Genomic DNA, 20,338 nt, shown 5'->3' with positions numbered 1-20,338 from the left:
CATGCCCATCAGAAATTAAGAAAAATTAAAAATTAATCAAAAAGGAAGAATTAACTTACCAAACAATGACCGTCTGTTGCATGCAGTTTTAGTGATAACGTGTGAGTTTAACCACCAAAAAAAAAAAATAATAGTCTTGTAACCTAGCAAGTTAGCACCTCCTGTTATTTCCAAATGAGACATGAGTTTTAAAACTTTAAATCTCCTTCTCAATGTAATTATCAAACTATCAAATAAATAAATAAACCTTTACCAACATTCAACAACGGTTTTTCTCAAACAAAAAAAAAAAAAAAAAATTACCAGTGAGTCACACGATACTTATACACTCGAAACGACACTTGCACAAAGAAAAGAAAAGACCTAACAGAGAGCACCGGTGTAGTGCCGGCCAAATACCTACCGAAGGTCATGTTAGAACCTTTTACAACTCTAAAGTGCTAGAGATGGCGTAATTATGCGTACCTTAATTTATGGGAGTATTGGAGCTTTTATAGTTGTAAAGGACTGACTCTCTCTTCCTTGGACCAGAAGTCCTCTCCTTGTAGGAAACCTCATGAGCGTATATTACGGGATCCTTTCCTTATAGGAGACTAACATTGAGCGTATATTACGGGGTCTTTTCCTTATAGGAGACTAACATTGAGCGTGGGATGCAAGTCATTTCCTTATATATTCATGAGTGAAGGTCAAGCAAAGGTCTTATTTGGAGTCGTCAGTATCAGGATCGTCACATATGCTATCCCCGTCAGCTATCAGTGCCAATTGATGATGGCGTCAGCCCCCCAATGCTCCCTGAAGAACTACTTGCTTCCTCCACATTTATGTCCGTCGGCTTCAAGGTCTTCACTCTCCTAATGTAACTCATCCCGTCAGCCCAAGCTGTAGATTCTGTCTCACGATCAAGGCTGACGGGTTTAGCCTAGATACTAACTATAATTTTGCTCATCAGTTGCCCCCTACTCCATATCTCCGTCAGTTAAAACTGACGGGTTATGGAGTTATGTTTTTTCGTCGCTAGCTTTCATTTTGGCCAAGAAAATAATTCAAAGGTGACTCCTTGAGCAGTCATTATTAAATGCTCGGATATGTGGCATACTTTGGTTGGCTCCGCTTCTGGATGAGGGCGTCGCTTCGTCTTCCGTGCCTTTTTCTCTTCTATATACGACCCACCTCTTCCTTCATTTTTTTCCCATTTCATCTTTACTGATTCTTGGAGAAAAGATCCGTTGCCTTTATTCTGTCAATCTCCTAACATCGTCACCTAAGTTGTTGCCGTTGCTTTCAAAGACCGTCACCCGTTTTGAGAAACTTGTAAGTCCTTTTCTTCCCTTGTACATGTTCCATTTCAATCAATTTTTCTATGGCAAGGTCGTCATCCTAGGTGCTTTAAATAAATCCGTCGCTTGTAGGTAGTCAGATGTCAAGTAACGCGTCGAGTGATCAGTCGTCGGTCCGCGATGGAGTGGGCTACAACGAGGTACTTGGTTCAGGTGATGAGTCCAGGAGCTTTTCCTGGTCGTCAAAGAGAGAGTCATTTGCCCAATCTCCTGATGAGGAGGTAGGGAGTCACAGTGATGAAGGTCAGGATAAGTTAGTAGATGAGGGGGGTGATGCTGAGGAGGAAGAAGAGAAGGATACTAACGGAGATGAAGGTGACAAGGAGTCCTGTGAGGGAACTTCAGGAAGTCCTGGAGGTAGCCATCCCTTCATCCTTCCCGAGGAATGGGCCGTCAATAAATTTTTACCAAAAATGGGTGAGAAGGTTTTCAAAGAGTTGCGCACTCGTTTCCAAATCCTAAACCACATCCCTATCCGTCTCCCTAGAGAGAATGAAAAGTGCTATACGGGGAGAACTGCACGTTGGTATGTATGATGCCATGTTTGCTGCCGGGCTCAGATTGCCCTTGACGGCCTTACACCGTCAGCTGGCTGATTTCTTAGGGTTGTTTGTTAGCCAGATTGCCCCAAACTCATGGAAGATCTTCATAAGTGCTTAGATCCTATGGGGTCGTCTAAGTGGAGGACACTATCAACTTACTTTAGACGAATTCTTCTATTGCTATAGACCTCAGCACCTTTCTTCTTCCAAGGGATGTACTATTTTTCCGTCAGGGAGAGGGAGTTAAGGTTAGTGTCTGAGATGCCAAATTCCAATAAAGTGTCGAAGAGTAGGTACATTTTTGTTAAGGGGACGGACTGGGTATGCCTTCAAGAAGAATGGGAAACGATTCCCCATGGTTATTTTGATAATACATGGGCCTTCGTCAGGGATTCAGGTTTTAACCAACAGCTTTTAACCCTGTCAGTTTTTTACATATACTTTATTTATTTATTTTTTATTGCGTCTTAAAATCGTCAGCTTATTTCTCTTTTCAGCCAACATTCGCCCTCTTATAACTGACGAGCAAAGAGACTTTATCCGTCTGGTTCTTGAGATTCCTCTTGAAGAGTAAAAGTGCCAGAATTTAATAACTCTTGACACTCTTTACGCATACTGTGGGGGTCCAGAACCGACGCCAGAAGCTCTCAAGTTAGAAGAACTTTCTCGCCGTTGTAAGTAGTCTTTTATGTAGTTCCGTCACTCTCAGCTCTTGCCGTCAGTTTTTCTCATGCGTCCTACTTTTGCAGAAATGGAGGCAGTAAAGCAACGGATAAAGGCCGCAGCCGCCCGTCAAAAGGAAGAGAATAGGGCAATGGGGGAGTTGACGTCTTCATCAGCCACAAGACCCTCGCCAAGGGTTCGCAGAAAAGGAAACCCGATGGGAAGGACGGTCATCCCCTTAAAAAGGTGGCCGTCACTTCGAGAAATGAACCCCCAAAAAAGTCGCCCCCCAAATCTGGTCACAGAGCTAGGAAGGGGGTGATGACCTCTTCCGATCCTGTTCTTGAGGGTCCCCGTTGCCTGCTGATGCATAAGGACTACGCTGTCCAAGAGGTGGAATTGTTCATAAAGCTGACGGACGTAGATCTTTGTGCTTTGTTGGGGATGGAGGACCTGGGAGCGTCAGCTTTGTTTGACCTGTCTCTCCTAGCAAGATCCCCTTTCTTTTCTTCTTTTTTTTTTTTTTATTGACTGACGGTTATGTCCTTTTTAGGCCTTGGTATGTGTAAAAGCGCTCCAGGACCGTTGTGTGGCCAAGGAAGGGGTCGTCACCCGCGTCAGCAACCGCAATACCAACTTGCTGAACCAACAGGCACAATACAAGGAGGCCATCCTTCTCTTGAACGTGGAGCTAAAAGAGACAAAGCAGAAGCTGGAAGAGGCGAACCATCAGAGGGATAAATTAGAGCAGGAACTGATAGCCCTACGTGATCAGGTGGAGACTATTGGGACTGACGCGGTCGAGAAATTCAAGGCGTCAGATTCCTTCATTGACTCTTGTGGTGCATACTATGGCACAGGGTTTGACGACTGCCTTAAGCAGGTCGCGTCAGTTTTTCCTGAATTGGATCTCTTCGGGATTTTTATAGATGATGCCCCGCCGGCAACGCCTGCAAATAATACCGTCGTGATTGAGGGTGACGACCTTAAGGATGCCTCCCCTCCTAACAATATTGGCGTTGTTTTGGCCCAGCCTGCTGCAAACCTTCCCATCACTGCTTCCAACCCTTCTGTGGAGGATTTAGGTGCTAAAGACCTTAAAAGTAAAAAATCTTCAAGCGATGCTCCTTTTACCCAGCCATAGTTTAATTTTTTGTAACTGCTGTATTTTGTTCCATTTACAAACAATGTTTTAAGTGCCCCTTTGTTTCTTAGGCTGTTATTTGTAAGTACTTTATTTTTGTTGGTGACACTTAGCACCTGTTGCTATTGAACATGCATGTAGGGCTACTTGTCTGTGTGCTTCTTTTTCTTGTTTAGCAGACTAAGTCTATTTCTTATTTGGGATCGTCAACCTAACTAGGAGTTGATTTGATGGAGCTGGTTTTTTATCTTTAAGAATGATTATGGACTTGTTTATTTTTATGTCGTCATCTTAATGAGGCCATTAGTTTTTCGAATTGAATATTCTAGTAGAGTCGTTGGTGTAGTAATTCCGTCGGCCTTTGGCTTACTCGAATGTTGCATTCTAGTTGTGCCGTCAGCTTGGTGGAGCCGTCGGCTATGTTTTAAAGGGGTTTTTATTGTCTTTCATTAGAGGTGTAGTCGCCCATAGGCTTTTTGGACTTATTCTTTTTATGTTATTTTTTGGACGAGACCGTTGCTTTTTCGAAACTATAATATAGACTTGGTGAGCTCATGTTTTCATAATCTCGTCACTTTGATGAGACTGTCATCTTTGAGGGCTGACGTCATCCCTTTGGGACAATTTGTGGAGCCCGTCAACCTTGATGGCAGAAACTTTTTATCCCTTTGTGATATTCATAGAGCCCGTCAGCTTTCGGTGACTATCTATTCTATTAAGTGTTGGGTTCGTCCACTTTATGTACCTACAGACTTGTCTTTTATAGACTTTTTAGTTTGTTGCTTCTAGGAGTTTTAACAACATTCTATCATCCTGGGACAAGGTCGTCCACCTCATGGACTTACCTTATTTTGGTAATTTATTTGAGATAAGGTCCCTCATGTGAAACCGTCAGCTTCGTCCATATTATGGACTTGACCAACTCGCTAATCTTCTATTAGACCGTTAGCGTTATTGCCTCGTCCGTTTTGTGGACTTGGCCAATACATCAGTCTTTTATTAGACCGTCAACTATATAGCTTCGTCCACTCTGTGGACTTGCCCAACTTGTCAGTTTTTTATTAGACCGTCAGCTATATAGATTCGTCCACTATGTGGACTTGGCTAACTCACCAGTCTTTTATTAGACTGTCAACTATATAGCTTCATCTATTCTGTGGACTTGGCCAACTTGTCAGTCTTTTATTAGACCGTCATTTATATAGATTTGTCCACTTTTTGTGAATTTGAACTTGTAAGTAGAAACTTTAGTTGTTCTGAATAAACTCCTCTTATTGCCATGCATTTGTATAAAAAGTAGTTTCGAAAAAGAAAACCTGCCATTTGGGCTTATTGTAGTAAAAACTAAAGTATATGATAAATCTGAGGAGTATAACTGAAATTTGCTGCAGTAAACTATGAATAAAAGGGGGTGTTTTCCTTCACGTCATCATCTCTACTGGTAGTTTTTTCACAAGTGTTCATCATTCCAAGGTTGTGGCAACTCTCGTCCATCTAGCGTCTCCAGATGGTAGGTGCCCTTCCTCTGCCATGCTGTGACTCAGTAAGGTTCTTCCCAATTTGGATCGAGTTTTCCTTGGGTCGGCTCTCTTGTTGCGCCTATGACTTTCCTTAGAACGAGGTCTCCAACCTGGAAGTTTCTGTGTCTGACCCGGGAGTTGTAGTGCTTGGCTATGCGGTCCTGGTACTGTACGAGCCTTTGTTCTACTGCTACCCTGACTTCGTCCACCAGATCGAGTTGTAGACGTATGGCCTCGTCATTTTTTCTTTCGTCATGGTATGCACCCTGTAACTTGTGAGATCGACTTCAGCTAAGATGACTGCTTCGCTCTTGTATGTTAGTCGGAATGGTGTCTCTCTTGTTGGTGTCCTTACTATAGTCTTGTTGGCCCAAAGTACACTTGGCAACTCTTCTGCCCATATACCCTTTGCCCCCTTGAGCTGAGTCTTGATAATCTTCTACAAGGATCAGTTCGTGGCTTCGACCTGTCCGTTGGCTAGATGGTGGGCAGGGGAGGAGTAGTGGTTCCGTACCCCCAACTACGAGCAGAAGTCCCGGAAGGAGTTGCTATCGAATTGCTTCCTGTTGTTCGAGACTAAGACTCTAGGGATGACAAACCTGCATATGATACATCGCCAGATGAAATTCTGTACGTTTTTCTCCGTAATGGTGGCCAAGGCTTCAACTTCCACCCACTTCGTAAAGTAGTTAATACCCATTACCAGAAACTTCAGCTGTCGTATTGCTGTCGGGAATGGCCCCATAATGTCTAGTCCCTACTGAGCGAATGGCCATGGTGCCGTCATCGCAGTAAGTTCTTTGGGTGGTTGTCTGATAACATTGCTGAACCTTTGGCATTTGTCGCAGCTCTTTACATAAGCCTCGGCATCTTTCTGCATGGTTGGCCAAAAGTACCCCATTCGCACTAGCTTATGCACTAATGATCTGGACTCCAAATGGTTTCTGCAGATTCCTTTGTGCACCTCTCTCATGAAGTTGTTTGCTTCCTCAAGACTTAAACATTTCAAGAATGCCTAGGAGAAACCCCTTTTGTACAGCATGTCTCTTATTAAGACGAATCTCACTGCTTGGACCTTCAGCTTTCTAACGGACTCCTTTTCATCTGGTAATGTGCCATCCTTCAAGGAGGAGACTAACGGTGTGATCCAATTACTTTCGTAGCCTATCTCCTGTACATCGATGGAATCTATTAGTGGTGAAAGTTGAACAAAAGAGAGTACATTACCCAGGGTGGTCATATGTTCGACTAAGGTAGCCCTGGCCAAGCGGTCGGCTTGCTCATTATCTCCCCTCGAGATTTGTACGATTTTGGCCTTCAGCTTGTCTACCTTTTCCCTTGCTTGGTTTAGATACTTTTTCATTCTTTCACTTCGACACTCATAGTCCTCGTTTATCTGGTTGGTGACGACTTAAAAGTCATAGTAAATGACGACGTTTGCGGCTCCTGCAGCTTTGGCAAGGTCGAGCCCTGCTATTAAACCCTCGTACTCCACTTCATTGTTCGTGGTGGGGAAATCAAGGCGGACCATGCACTCAACCGTGTCTCCTTCGGGTGTCAGTAATACAATGCCGGCTCCCCCAGCCTGCCTGTTGGATGATCCGTCTACATGTATGCTCCACTGCAGAGATTCCTCTGCCCCCCTGTCTTCGTCATTTGTGAACTCTGCTATAAAATCTGTGACAATCTGTCCTTTAATGGCAGTTCATGGGCAATACTGGATATCAAACTCGCTCAATTCTATGGCCCATAGCGCTAACCGGCCAGCAGCTTCTGGGTTGCTCATTGTGTGCTACTGTAATCAGTGCAAAGGCGAGTTTCTCCATGGGTGGGTATCTTTCTTCGGCACCACGAAGTGCCCGACTGGCATAGTACATGAGCTTTTGCACTCTTTCTTCTTCTCTTATCAGGGCAGCGGTGATGGCAGTAGGGGAAACGGCTACATAGAGAAAAAGTTCCTCACTAGCTTGCGAAGGGCTTAGTAACGGTGGAGAAGGGAGATAAGCTTTTAACTCCTCAAATGCTTGTTGGCACTCGGTAGTCCATTCGAAGGATTTCTTCAGCGTGCGAAAGAAGGGAAGCATTTGTCCGTCGCCCTTGATACGAATCGATTCAACGCCGCTACTTTGCCATTAAGGCTTTGCACTTCCTTTACATTTTTTGGGGGTGCCATCTCCATTATGGCCCGGATCTTATCCGGGTTTGAATCGACGCCTTTCTGCGACACCATGAATCCTAGGAATTTTCCCGCTGTCACTCCAAAGGCGCACTTTCCTGGATTAAGCTTCATGTTGTAGGAGTGAAGAGTGACAAATGTTTCCTTGAGGTCTTCCAAGTGGTCTTCCTCTCTTCAGCTTTTCACCAACATATCGTCGACGTAAACTTGGACATTTCTCCTAATCTGTTGAGCGAACATCTTGTTCATAAGCCTCTAATACGTCGCGCCCGCATTTTTTAGACCGAATGACATCACTTTATAACAGAAGAGGCCTTAACTAGTAATGAACGAAGTTTTCTCTTGATCGACTTCGTGCATACTGATCTAGTTATAACCAGAGAAAGCGTCCATAAAACTTAACAGCTAGTGTTGAGCTGTAAAGTCTACTAGAACGTCAACCCTTGGGAGGGGGTAGCTGTTTTTGGGGCATGCTTTGTTCAGGTCGGTGAAGTCCACGTACATCCTCCACTTCCCGCTGGCTTTCTTAACCATTACAACGTTTGCTAGCCAGTTAAGGTAGTAAACTTCTCTAACAAAGTTCGCCTTCTGTAGTTTGCGAACTTCTTCAGCTATGGCCTGCTCTCTTTCTGAGGCGAACACCCGCTTCTTTTGTTAAACGGGTGGAAAGGAAGGTGACACATTCAACCTATGCACCATGACTGAAGGGTCTATTCCTGGCATGTTTTCGTGGCTCCAGGCGAACACGTCCCGATTTTCCTTAAGGAAGGTTATGAGTTTTGAGCAAACCGTCGGGCTGGCGAGAGTACCGATCCTTATGGTTTTGTCCGGCCGGGAGTTACAAGGAGTATCTCCTCGAGCTTCTCTACAGGTTCTGCCCCTGTCCGGTGCTTTTCTATGCTCATGGTTTGCAAATGATCATCCATTTCCAGCATTGCAATATAACATTCCCGCGCAGCCACTTGGTCCCCTCACAATTCCCCTACTCCGTACTCAGTGGGGAATTTGATCATCAGGTGATAGGTCAAGGTTACGACCTTCCAGGAGTTAAGGGTAGGCCACCCTATGATGGCATTGTAGGCAGAAGAGCAATTGACCACAAGAAACGTGACGTTCCTAGTGGTTTGTTGAGGATAATCTCCAATGGTGACTAGTAACGTGACCGTGCCTAGGGGATACACTTTTGTTCCGCCGAACCCGACGAGTGGAGCGTTAGTTGGAACTAGTCGCTCTCTACTGATCCGCATCTGTTGGAATGCTGGGTAATAGAGAATATCTACGGAGCTTCCATTGTCGACCAAGACCCGGTACACGTTATAGTCTCCTACCTGAAAGCTAACGACCAGTGCATCGTCATGCGGAAGATGGAGACGTCAGGCATCTTCTTCTAAGAATCTAATAAGAGGGTTGTCGACTCGCGGCATCTTCGGGATGACGCCTGTGAGTTTGACATTCTGGACCGCTTTGAGATAAGTCTTACAAGCCTTGATAGGCCGTTAGCGGCCATTCCCCCTACAATCATCCTTATGTCTCCCAAAGGTTGCCTTGGTCGTTCGTTGTCTCGTCGGGGAGCTTGCTCTTAAGGAGGCGACTCTGCTCTTTCTTTGCTGACGAATTTCTGCAACTTCCCTTGTCTGATGAGGGCTTCAATCTGCTGTTTCAAGTCATAGCAATCAGCTGTGTCATGTCTGTGGTCGCAGTGGAAGCGGCAATATTTGTCTCTAGACCGCTTGCTGAGATTAGACATGGCAAAACGGGTCAGACCCGTTTGACCTACGACCCGTTTGACCCGCAACCCGTTTGACCCGCGACCCGTTTGACCTGCAACCCGTTTGACCCGTTTAAAAATGACCCGTTTTGACCCGTGACCCGTTTTGACCCCCGACCCGATTGACCCGACCCGAACCTGACCCGACCCGCCCGTTTTTCCACGTCTACCAACGTTGAGTAGATTGAGATTGAGGTGTAATTCTTATAAGATATTTACTTATTCTTCTTCACTTAATATGTTATGTACTCCATTATAGTTTGTCAATCTTTACTTGCCACCTTCATTTTCTCTTCCTACTTTAAACATATCAAAAATTATACCAAGATTAGCTTCTAGAAAGCTGGAATAAGAGTTGCACCAAATTTAGGTATCAAGTATTTAGTGGTAATTGGTAAGTGGTAATAGTATCACCAATGAAAATCTAATCACAGTTAAGGAACTTAAAAACAATTGACAAATTGCATCTATTTCCAAAAAAAAAAAAAAAAAAAACTTGTTTTAAAAATACGGGTCAACTCGACTCGTCCCGTGACCCGTTTGACCCGTGACCCGTTTGACCCGCAACCCGTTTGACCCGCGACCCGTTTGACCCGTTTAAAAATGACCCGTTTTGACCCGCAACCCGATTGACCCGACCCGACCCGCTCGTTTTGCCATGTCTAGCTGAGATCCCCCTTCAGCTTTCCGAGAAAGGTCAGAGCCCCTTCGTCCTTGATTTGCATTAGGACTTGATCTATTGGGGTGGTCAACGGGGTGAAGCTTGTAAACCTCCTTCCCGGGGGCTTAGAACGCCTTTCATCCCTTCGGTCTCCTGTCCTTGGCTTCTTCCACCCTTGGTCTTATTGTGCATCCTCTTGCCTTTCCCTTTTTCTTGGCTTTTCCTCCCGAGCCTGCAGCCCGTCTTCAGCATTCATGTACTTTGAGGCCATGTAGAGTACTTCCGACATGGTCTTGGGGTCGTTTTTGTATAGTGAGAACAAAAACTTACCCTTTCGTAACCCATTTATGAAAGCTGCTACAAGTATTTTGCTGTCGGCTTCGTCGATCGATAATGCTTCCTTATTGAAGCATGTTATGTAGGATCTCAGCGTCTCGTCCTCTTGTTGCTTGATACTCATCAAGCACACCGTGGACTTCTTATACCTGTGTCCCCCAATAAAGTGTGTAATAAACTGAGCGCTTAGCTCCTTGAAAGTGCTGATAGAGTTCGGCGTCAGTCGACTGAACCATACCCTTGCGGGGCCCTTCAGCGTTGTAAAGAAGGCCCTACACATAATTTCGCCTGCTACCCCTTGAAGGTGCATCAAGGTCTTGAAGGTCTCTAGGTGATCCAGAGGGTCTTTCACTCCGTCGTAACTGTCTATATGCAGCATGCGAAATTTATGTAGCAGGGGGAAGGAATTCATAACTGCAGTGAATGGCAAGTCGGTGCGATTTACCAGATTGTCAAGGTCGTTGGATACCCGTCCTTTGAGGGCATTCATCATGACCTCCATTTGTTCCTTTATTGCCTGTACCTCCGTGGCAATGTGTGGTTGAGTTGCATCCGTAAGGGATGGCATGCTCAAATTTTGACGCTCCGGTCTACTCGGAGCATTACTGCCCTCCGACCCTTCTCGCTCTCCTCTATCGGCACTGGTGCCTTCTTGGTCCTACTCTTGAGTCCTGTGACCTGCATTTTTCTGGCGTAATTGTTCCTCCATATCGTGGTTTTGCTTAGTAAGGCGCTTTATGACGGCGGCCAAGGTCTGCACCTGCCTTTTGAGGGCCGCTACGCGGGTTTCGTCTCCTTGAACGTTGTTCATTGTTGCCATCGAGCGAGTCAGCACCATGCAACTCTTTTATTCAGAAAGTGTTTGCTATGGCTTACAAACCAAAAAACATTATTTCGTTTCCCACAAATGGCGCCAACTGATGATGCTAAAAAGATCACCAGTGAGTCATACGATACTTGCACACTCGAAACAATACCTGTGCAAAGAAAAGAGAATACCTAACAGAGAGCACCAGTGTAGTGCCGGCCAAATACCCTCCAAAGGTCAAGTTAGAACCTTTTACAACTCTAGAGTGCTACAGAGGAAGTAATTATGCGTACTTCGATTTATGGGGGTATTAGGGCTTTTATAGTGGTAAAGGACTGACTCTCTCTTCCTTGGACCAGAAGTCTTCTCCTTGTAGGAAACCTTATGTGCGTATATTACAGGATCCTTTCCTTATAGGAGACTAACATTGAGCGTGGGATGCAAGTCATTTCCTTATATATTCATGCGTGAAGGTCAAGCAAAGGTTTTATTCGGAGCCGTCAGCATTAGGACCTTCATCATATGCTATCCCCGTCAGCTATTAGTGCCAACTAATGATGGCGTCGGCCCCCCAATGCTCCCTGAAGAACTACATGCTTCCTCCACATTTATGTTTGTCGGCTTCAAGGTCTTCAGTCTCCTAATGTAACTCATCCCGTCAACCTAAGCTGTAGATTCTGTCTCACGATCAAGGCTGACGGGTTTAGCCTAGATATTGACTATAATTTTGCTCATCACACTGGCAAGCCAACGGTGTGTGCCTTTCGTCCCTAATGAAAGGCTATTCCAAGCCCAGAATTCTAGTAAGTTCAATTTAATGTATTTTAATCTAAGGTTATAATTTATAAAAACACATATACAAGTTGTCAACTAATCATAGAGACTTGGAAAAAAAAAAAACTTAAATATTTGTAAAATCTACATGCCCATTAGAAATTAAGAAAAATTAAAAATTAATCAAAAAGGAAGAATTAACTTGCCAAACAATGACCATTTGTTGCATGCAGTTTTAGTGATGACGTGTGAGTTTAACCACCACCAAAAAAATAAATAAAAAATAAAAATAAAAATAAAAAACCTTACCAAACAATGAGATGGTATTCCGTGTTTCAGGTTTATATGTCATCTCTCTCATAACAAATGGGTCTCATCTATGGGACTCACCTGTTGTGAGGGAGATGTTATATATACCTGAAATATTATATAATTTTTCCCAAACAATAGTCTTCTAAAAAAACAACAATAATAGTCTTGTAACCTAGCGGGTTAGCACCTCCTGTTATTTCCAAATGAGTCATGAGTTTTAAAACTTTAAATCTCCTTCTCAATGTAATTATCAAACTATCAAATAAATAAATAAACCTTTACCAACATTCAACAACGGTTTTTCTCAAACCAAAAAATAAAAAAACATTGAACAACAGAAATTGAGATTTAATTGATTGATTTTGATTGCGGTTACCCAAGAGATTTTGGGGATTTCTTCATTAGGACTTTTCTACCCGAACAGGATCAAACACTCAAATTAAAAGGATAAATAAAACAAAATAAGGAATTCAAAGTTAGACCAGCACAGCAACTCGTAGGGGATTTTAACAGTGATAGCAAGTAAAATTGGAGTTTTGGGGGTTGCTTATCAATGGTGATTTGCAATGGTCATCATTAGGAATCGAATGTTTAAATTGTATGCCGAAACATGGAATTAATAGAGGTGTGTACATAGAGGATCCTAGGATTTTGTAATTTTTGTACAGTGATAAACAAGTAACCAAACTCGGGAATTTTTGTATTATTAATTTATTATGTTAGTCACGGTGTGCTATGTTACCAAACACTTTAGATTTTAATGCAAATCCTTAATGACCAAAAAATAAAAAATAAAAAATAAAAAAACATAGAGGAACCTAATTGGAAGGAAAATTATGGTTGAGTATAGCATATATATGCTTGGTTTTCTGAACATGATTGTGCTATATACGAGGAGAATTGGCCGAACCTGTACAGGTAACATTCTTTACCCTCTACTTCAATCATTCCAATTTTGTATGGCTCTTTTTAGTTTACTCAACAATTGGCTGTCCCCCACCTTAATGTGTGAGTCCCATTCAAATCCTTTTGAGTCATACCATGCACCACAAATTTCATATCATCATCATGCTCTTGATGCTTATTTAGATGTTGACGCTTCACTTGTTTTTGGAATTATTCTCCAAAGGTCTTTCAGCTATAAAAGTGTGCCTAATCTGTCTTGATGTGTTTAATTTTCTGTTCCCAATCCCATAATGTATAATTAAAGTGATGTTTTCCTTTTTTGTAGCAAATGGCTCTACTGTAAAGCCATTCTGAAGCTTTAAAAAAATGGGGTCATGTATCTTTCATCATTCACTGTTTTATATAATAAGGGTATGTATAGTGTCACTCACAACTGCACAATTTGAATTTAAAATCCCCTCTCATGCTATTGGTGGTTTTCTTATTTAGATGTTGACGCTTCACTTGTTTTTGGAATTATTCTCCAAAGGTCTTTCAGCTATAAAAGTGTGCCTAATCTGTCTTGATGTGTTTAATTTTCTGTTCCCAATCCCATAATGTATAATTAAAGTGATGTTTTCCTTTTTTGTAGCAAATGGCTCTACTGTAAAGCCATTCTGAAGCTTTAAAAAAATGGGGTCATGTATCTTTCATCATTCACTGTTTTATATAATAAGGGTATGTATAGTGTCACTCACAACTGCACAATTTGAATTTAAAATCCCCTCTCATGCTATTGGTGGTTTTCACTTCCTTCTGCATGTTAAGTTCACTTCCTTGACAAATTTTTATATAAAATTATTCATGATATTATTTTTATTAATAATCAATAACAACTTGACTCATAGATAATTGTGAAATATTTTATGAAAATTATTGTGCGACTAGAGTTGTTGTGTGAATTCACTTCAAAATTTTCATCAAAAAAAAAAAAATTCACTTCAAAATTCTACTTCCTATGGACTAACCCTTTAATTATACAAAGAGGGCCCTCTATTCATTTAATACTTAAAAATAAAATAAAATAATAAAAAAACTTTTTTTGCTGTCCATCATTTAAGATGGCCCAGAGGCATCCCTTGGAATAGACTAGCATCACTTCTATTCTCTCTCTTTTTTTTTTTCTTTTTTTTTTTTAAGGGAAGCATCACCTATATTCTAACCCTCCTTATCTATCGTGGGATTATGTGCTTTGAATTATTGACACCAAAAAGCATTGGCCAAACCCTACAAAGCAGAGAGGAGTGAGGGGAAAGTAGCTCTACTCAAAGGCTCAAAGCCGAAGGAACTGGACATAGAAAGGAACCTGTATGGTCCAAAAGAGGTCCACATATCAGATAATTAATTGTAATATTTTTACTCAACCATACACGCTGGTCAATAATGCTAAGAAATAACTATTCCACACAACTTCCACATGTTTGTTGAGAAGTGAGAACGAAGAGCAACATCTCGAATTATTTTGAATAAAACAATTTAGCAAACTGGCAATGACATTTGGCCCCACTTCTCTCCTGTCTAATGATTTTTTTTTTTCAAAGTAACACTGATTTCCTAACAAAATTTTGTTAGTTAGCACATTTTCAAAACTATTTAGGAAACTAACTTTTTGAGTACAATAAACTGGATTTCACTGTTTTAAATCAAGTACAAGGAACTCGATTTCAACATAGAACTTGAGCCAATCGGACTCAATTTCGTTGAAATTTCAGAATTCACCTTCAGTTCTTACCTTCAACAAACTCCAACAAAACCCAGGTCCAATCCGATCCAAGCAAAACCCAAGTGAGCTTCGGTGGGGAACAAACGATATGGAACAAGACAAAGTGAGAGAGAACCACCGATCCGATCCGATCTGATCAACTCCAGCAACTCCAATTCGATCTTATCCCAACAACTCCAGCAAAACCTGTGCGATCCAATCCAAGCAAAACCCCAGGGGTCTTGGGTTTGTTGATTTCGTTGTTTCTCTTTGGGTGTTGTGTTTGATTGTTGGAGAAGAAGAGTTTTTGGAAATGGTTGTGTTTGATTGTTTGAAAAGAAAATTTTTTGGTTGTTTCAATCGTTGTTTAAGACTCGACTTCAATTTGACAGAAAACAAATTTGATGGACTAGAGTTTAGCATTCCAAAATCGAGTTTATTATACTCGAGATGTTTAGTTTCCTAAATAATGTTTTGTAAATGTGCTAACTAACGAAGTTATATGAAAATCAGTATTATTTTGAGAAAAATAAATAAATAAATAAATAACAACAACAACATTACAAGGGTATTGTGAAGGATCATGAAAAATACGAAACCTTTCCATCCAAATCCAATTCCTATGCAGTTCATATTAAACTCTAAGAATATGAAATCTTAATATATATATATATATATATATATACTATGGCCTGTGAATGAAAGGTTTCTTTGTTATAAGAACCAAGACTAGAAAACCATGGAAATTCAAATTCTTCCCTGAAAATAATTAAGATATTTAACTTGTGCATTTGTGTTTCCCCAACCAAAAAGGTACAAGAGTTAAAATCCTACTTTTAGCACTGGAATCGTAAAATTCTAATTCTGTAGGTTGCCGAATATTGCTGAGCATGTTTTAATAGATTACTGGGCATAACTCAAATGATTCCAAAGCCTTGAGAGATGCGTAACGTGGCGTGGGGAGATAGGAAATTGTATTGTTGGGACAATGTACTGAGAAAATTACCTCACAAAAACGGTCCTCTAGTCCTCTCCCACAATAAAAGCTTTAGGACCACTCTCTGCCTATAACTTCATTTTCTTAATTGCTTTGGGATGCACGCCTTTTTTTCTTTTTTCCATCACGGTCTTCATTCAATAATGATGATTTTCGTCCTCATCCCTCCTGGGTCCCCCCAAGTGTTGGCCCAATACCCGTGAGTATATATTATGCTACCACCCTACTAGGTACGTATTGTACAAGGGTCAAAAAACATTTGGCTCATTGGCTGGGAAACCCCACAATACTAGTAGCAGCCAATTATTAGGTTAGGTCAAATGAGCAACAGAAAATTTAAAATCACATTAAAAACTTTGAAATATCTTACACAAACCATACAACCAGAAAATTCAAGAACAAAATTATGGAACAAACATGAAGCACATGCTTTACGACGTTCGATTACATAATCTCCCATGCATAATCACCCACCCCTCCTATTCCATCCATTTTTACAATCTACCCATACCCAATACATTATTTTTGACTTTTGATTTGATCCCTCAACAACCCATCCATTTTTTTTTTACAATGTTTCCAATGATTCACTGGCCAAGTACAGACTTAGTGGCGATGGTGCACACATTCTAGAGGCATTACTGGGAACCTAGCCGTGTCGGTGCAATAGTCATAGACCATGTGTCTGGCCCTAACCCACTTGAGCTGGTGGCTCTGGTGCACATTGAGCTCGGCCAATGTGGGCTCGTCCCACCAATACCTCTTTACCCCACTGCTGCTGCAATTCTTGGCACTTTCGGTTGCAGCCACCGACGCTGGGACCTCACAAGCATCAATTTGAAAACCCGTGTAGGTGGCAATGAAGGGTGCATGGGACCAGTCCGTCTTGACCCTACCCCCTTGTGTGGCCCAGTCATCTGCGTTCCAAATTGAGCTGTACACACCCATGGGCTGGTCCTTAGGGAATGGTAATCCTTTGTTTTCCATGTTTGAATGAACTCTTATTGGTGTATCATCCACTAGAAACCTGAACAACACCAACACATGGAAGAAGAAGGTTAAAAAGTATTTAAAGTACTAAGAAAGAATTCATCCATTTGGTGGAAAACATAAGATTTTACCCTTATTTTAACTTATTTGATTGGTTATGAACCAATTATTTATTCACCTAAGCAATACGAGAAAATAACTATGGGTTAAAAAAGAGTAAATAATGACCGCTGAGAATGATTAACTACGGTCAAAACACACATGCACACTGTATGTGTGTACCAGTGTTAGGCTACCTGCCAAAGCCAATGCCAAAAGCAGAACAGAATAGGCATCTGTCTTTATCTCTGTAAATCTAGTACGTGGACCTAGGGAACACGCATCATGCAAAATTCCACACTTTCTGCTTGGGTTTTTTCGGTTCTTTTCTTTATTTTTTTTCGGTTGCTTTCTTTATTTTTAATTATGTTTTTTTCGCTTTGCAACTTTTTTATAATTAAGCCAGTGACCACGGCAGGAAAATGACATTGTCCCCATGCTCAGTCTCTCACACTCACACAGCACTGATTAACAACGCACAGCAATTCTTCGCTTTGTGCAGTGCTTCTCAGACCCATTCGAAATTGAAATAACAAAAAACAACTTGAACACCAGTAAAATCATCACAACTAAAATACATGAGGGACATACATCACACTATAATCACCACGTAATTTATTGTCACATCACACATGTATACTTATGCATAACACGTAATTTATAGTCACAAATATGGTGTGAAAAGAGAGGTGTGGTCCTTACAGTACGTGGCGCTGGTTCCAGAAGAGGGAGTAGGAGTGGAATTCCTTGGTTGGGTCAAACCAAAGGTTCAATCTTTGCTCTCTGTTACCGACACCGTTCACGTAAATATTGGTTTGAATAGTGTAAGGTTCACCAGTAGTGTTGCCCAAAAACTCAAAATCAAATTCATTGTGATTTGGACCGTCCGAGGACATCTGTAACAAAGCAATAAAATTTTAATATGGACCCCGCAAGAAATATCATTATCATCACGCACATAATAGTAAAGAGTGATTATCAAATGTCATTCTCACACAGACAGATAGTACAATTATAGCAACACAAGGTCAACAAATCACAAGTAAATTGTTTGATGCTTAATAAGGATATTAGATTAAAGCCAATAATGGAGGATTGTATTCTAAAGCATCTATTGGCTCATGGGGATTTTTTGATTGGGACCCTTATAAATGCAGATTTAATGAGATTTACTAAAACTAACAATAGTGAAAGAAGTAGGTTACTAAATTACAAAAAAACAAATAAATTTTAGCAGAGTACTAGTCTATTCATGGGCTCAAATAATGTCAAGAACAAATTGTCCAAATCTGGGACAAAGTTCAAAACATTGAGTGAATTTTCTGTCAAATGTCAACTTATTCAATGGCTGTTCATGGAGTACCAGTAGTTACACTAATGTCCATTAGTAAATTTAAAATATGAATACGGTTGTACATGACAGAAATGTACATTTTGTAAGAAAGCACCAATATAATTGCTTACATAGAAAGCGGTAACAGTTCCAGCGGAGTCACCCTCAACAAGCTTAATTTGTATGGTCACCTTTCCAAACATATACCTGCTCTTTGATGAAAATCCAGCTCCTGAAATTTCGCACCCAAAATTTCATTAGTCTCTCTTAGTATTGCAGGTGCAACATAGTATCATGGAAAACAATGACACTGTAAATAACCTTAATCCTTAACACTAACACAAACACAAAAATGCCTGTGATGACAAATGAAATATCAATAAAATGGGTTCTTCAACTAACATCGCTCTCTTGGTACAGAATCAAAGGGAACGGAGCATCAAGGAAAACAATGACATGATAATAACATTATTGCTTAACACAAAAATATAAACCTACTACTGCTAATAATAATAAATGAACTACCAAATCTTAATGAACTAGTTCATCAACCAACATTATACATGACCAGCGAGGAGCAAAGGAAGAAATACAAGTAGAGGGTGCTAGAAAGATGAAAGACCAAGGCGAAAAGAGAGATTCAATGGAATACAACACAAACCCAAAAGAGTGAGACACAAAAATTATTTAAAAGTTAGTCTTTAAGAATCTATCATTTTTACCAGAATAATGGTCCAGCTTGAGCTTAAGAAGCTCTCCTTCATAGACAAAATGATCATTAGCCCAGCTTGGCTGAAAGAGCTGATCAAACTTTGCTGAACTAACCAAACCCACCAAAACAAGACCCAGAAAGAAACCCAAGAACACAGACACTGAAACAGCCATGACAGTAATTGAGAGTTTTTAGAGAGAGAGCAGTGAACTAGTCAAGCTTGTTCAACACTGAACTACTCTTATGTGGAGTGCGAAGTCACTCACAAGAGAAGTGGCATTTTATAGCCAAATTTGTATTGGCTTCTCGAACAAGCACCTCTTCATACAATGTGGCCACGTCATGCACAGTTTCATCCATGTCACCAGCCACGTGGATTTCAAATTCCTAGAAATGGACAAAAGCAAAATAAAACCCCCAAAATTTTTAAAAAAAAATTTAAAATTTAGCCGTTAGGGTTACCAAAGCGCACTTCACTTGTAGTAGTACTAGTAGGCTAAGCTGGACAAAGCTGTGCACTGTGGGACACTGACATAGTGAGGAGCACCAGTACGATATGTCTCTGATCTTAATGGATGAGTACGGGCCACATCCAATCACGTTCAGACACGTGGACAAATCCAGCTGGTTCACTCATCTGTCCAGTTGTCACTGGTAGCAATGAGTTAAAAGAGCTCTGATCAAAAGCATTCTATTCATCTTCTGGCGCTTACATGAAAAAACAATACTCGCCCTGTTTGATTGACACGTTTTACTCACTCTGTTTTGCTGTGTTTTAAAAGGCTTTAAAGTGGAATAAAAGTTTTTGTTTTTTGGGCCAGAACAGCGCGTATGTAATAAGTGCTTTGGTACAATGTGGGATGTGAAAGCACTTTATTTTCTTTCTTTATTTGTTGTTTTACTTTTCTGACGGCAAGCGCCAGCTGGATATTAGGAGCGCAGTATACAATGCCATTTAAAGTTGGAAATTATTACACAAGGAAAATGTTTATTTAATTTTTGTAAAAATAATAATAATAATAAAATTTGGGTTTGGAGGAGTGTGGCTTGTTATTGGGAATTTTGTTATATGATTTTTAAAGTAGTGGAACATGTATGGATGTTTGGAATGGGCTATACTGTATTTATGTATTTTTATGTTGGGAATGGTTTAAGTGGGGTCCAATATATACTTACAAAAAACAGAAAAAGGTTGGGGTCCAAGATTTGATAGGGACAGGTTTAAGAAAGACTGTCTTTATAAAATTAATTATATTTTGCCTGATGATATGAGAAAGATTATTATATTGACAATTTGACATTATTCGATTTAAAAGGTTCATTGTTCTAGGCCAAAAACAAGGCCCTTTGTTATTGGTTCCCGGTTTTATGTCCAAGTTAAGATGAATGGTCACGTGAAGAATAACATATTTGACTTTACAAGATTTAAAAACTTATATTTTAGGTTAAATGTAAAGTGATCTATTGTGGTATAGGATTATCAAACACACCTCAGCTACCCAATTGACTTTTTAAA

The 20,338-nt window shown here is 40.9% G+C and overlaps 1 protein-coding gene across 2 annotated transcripts; it reads right to left on the bottom strand.

The window, feature by feature from the left end:
- Window positions 1-16,009: 16,009 nt before the first annotated feature.
- LOC136064512 (xyloglucan endotransglucosylase protein 6-like) lies at window positions 16,010-19,095 on the bottom strand. Of its 2 annotated transcripts, none has more exons than XM_065766337.1 (4): window positions 18,833-19,095; window positions 18,242-18,342; window positions 17,480-17,673; window positions 16,010-16,715 (listed from the first exon to the last, which is right to left on the bottom strand). In XM_065766337.1, the coding sequence occupies exons 1-4, from the start codon at window positions 18,993-18,995 to the stop codon at window positions 16,295-16,297; spliced, it is 879 nt and encodes a 292-aa protein (XP_065622409.1). In that variant the 5' UTR covers window positions 18,996-19,095; the 3' UTR covers window positions 16,010-16,294. The 2 variants fall into 2 exon arrangements, with proteins under 2 accessions (XP_065622409.1, XP_065622414.1); XM_065766342.1 differs by having other exon boundaries at window positions 18,829-19,036.
- Window positions 19,096-20,338: the final 1,243 nt, after the last annotated feature.

This window comes from Quercus suber, unplaced genomic scaffold (genome assembly GCF_002906115.3).
Source record: "Quercus suber isolate HL8 unplaced genomic scaffold, Cork oak 2.0 scaffold_24, whole genome shotgun sequence".
NCBI classification, from domain to species: domain Eukaryota; kingdom Viridiplantae; phylum Streptophyta; class Magnoliopsida; order Fagales; family Fagaceae; genus Quercus; species Quercus suber.
Note: the sequence above shows the minus strand (reverse complement) of the source record. Positions and strands in the feature narration are given on the sequence as shown.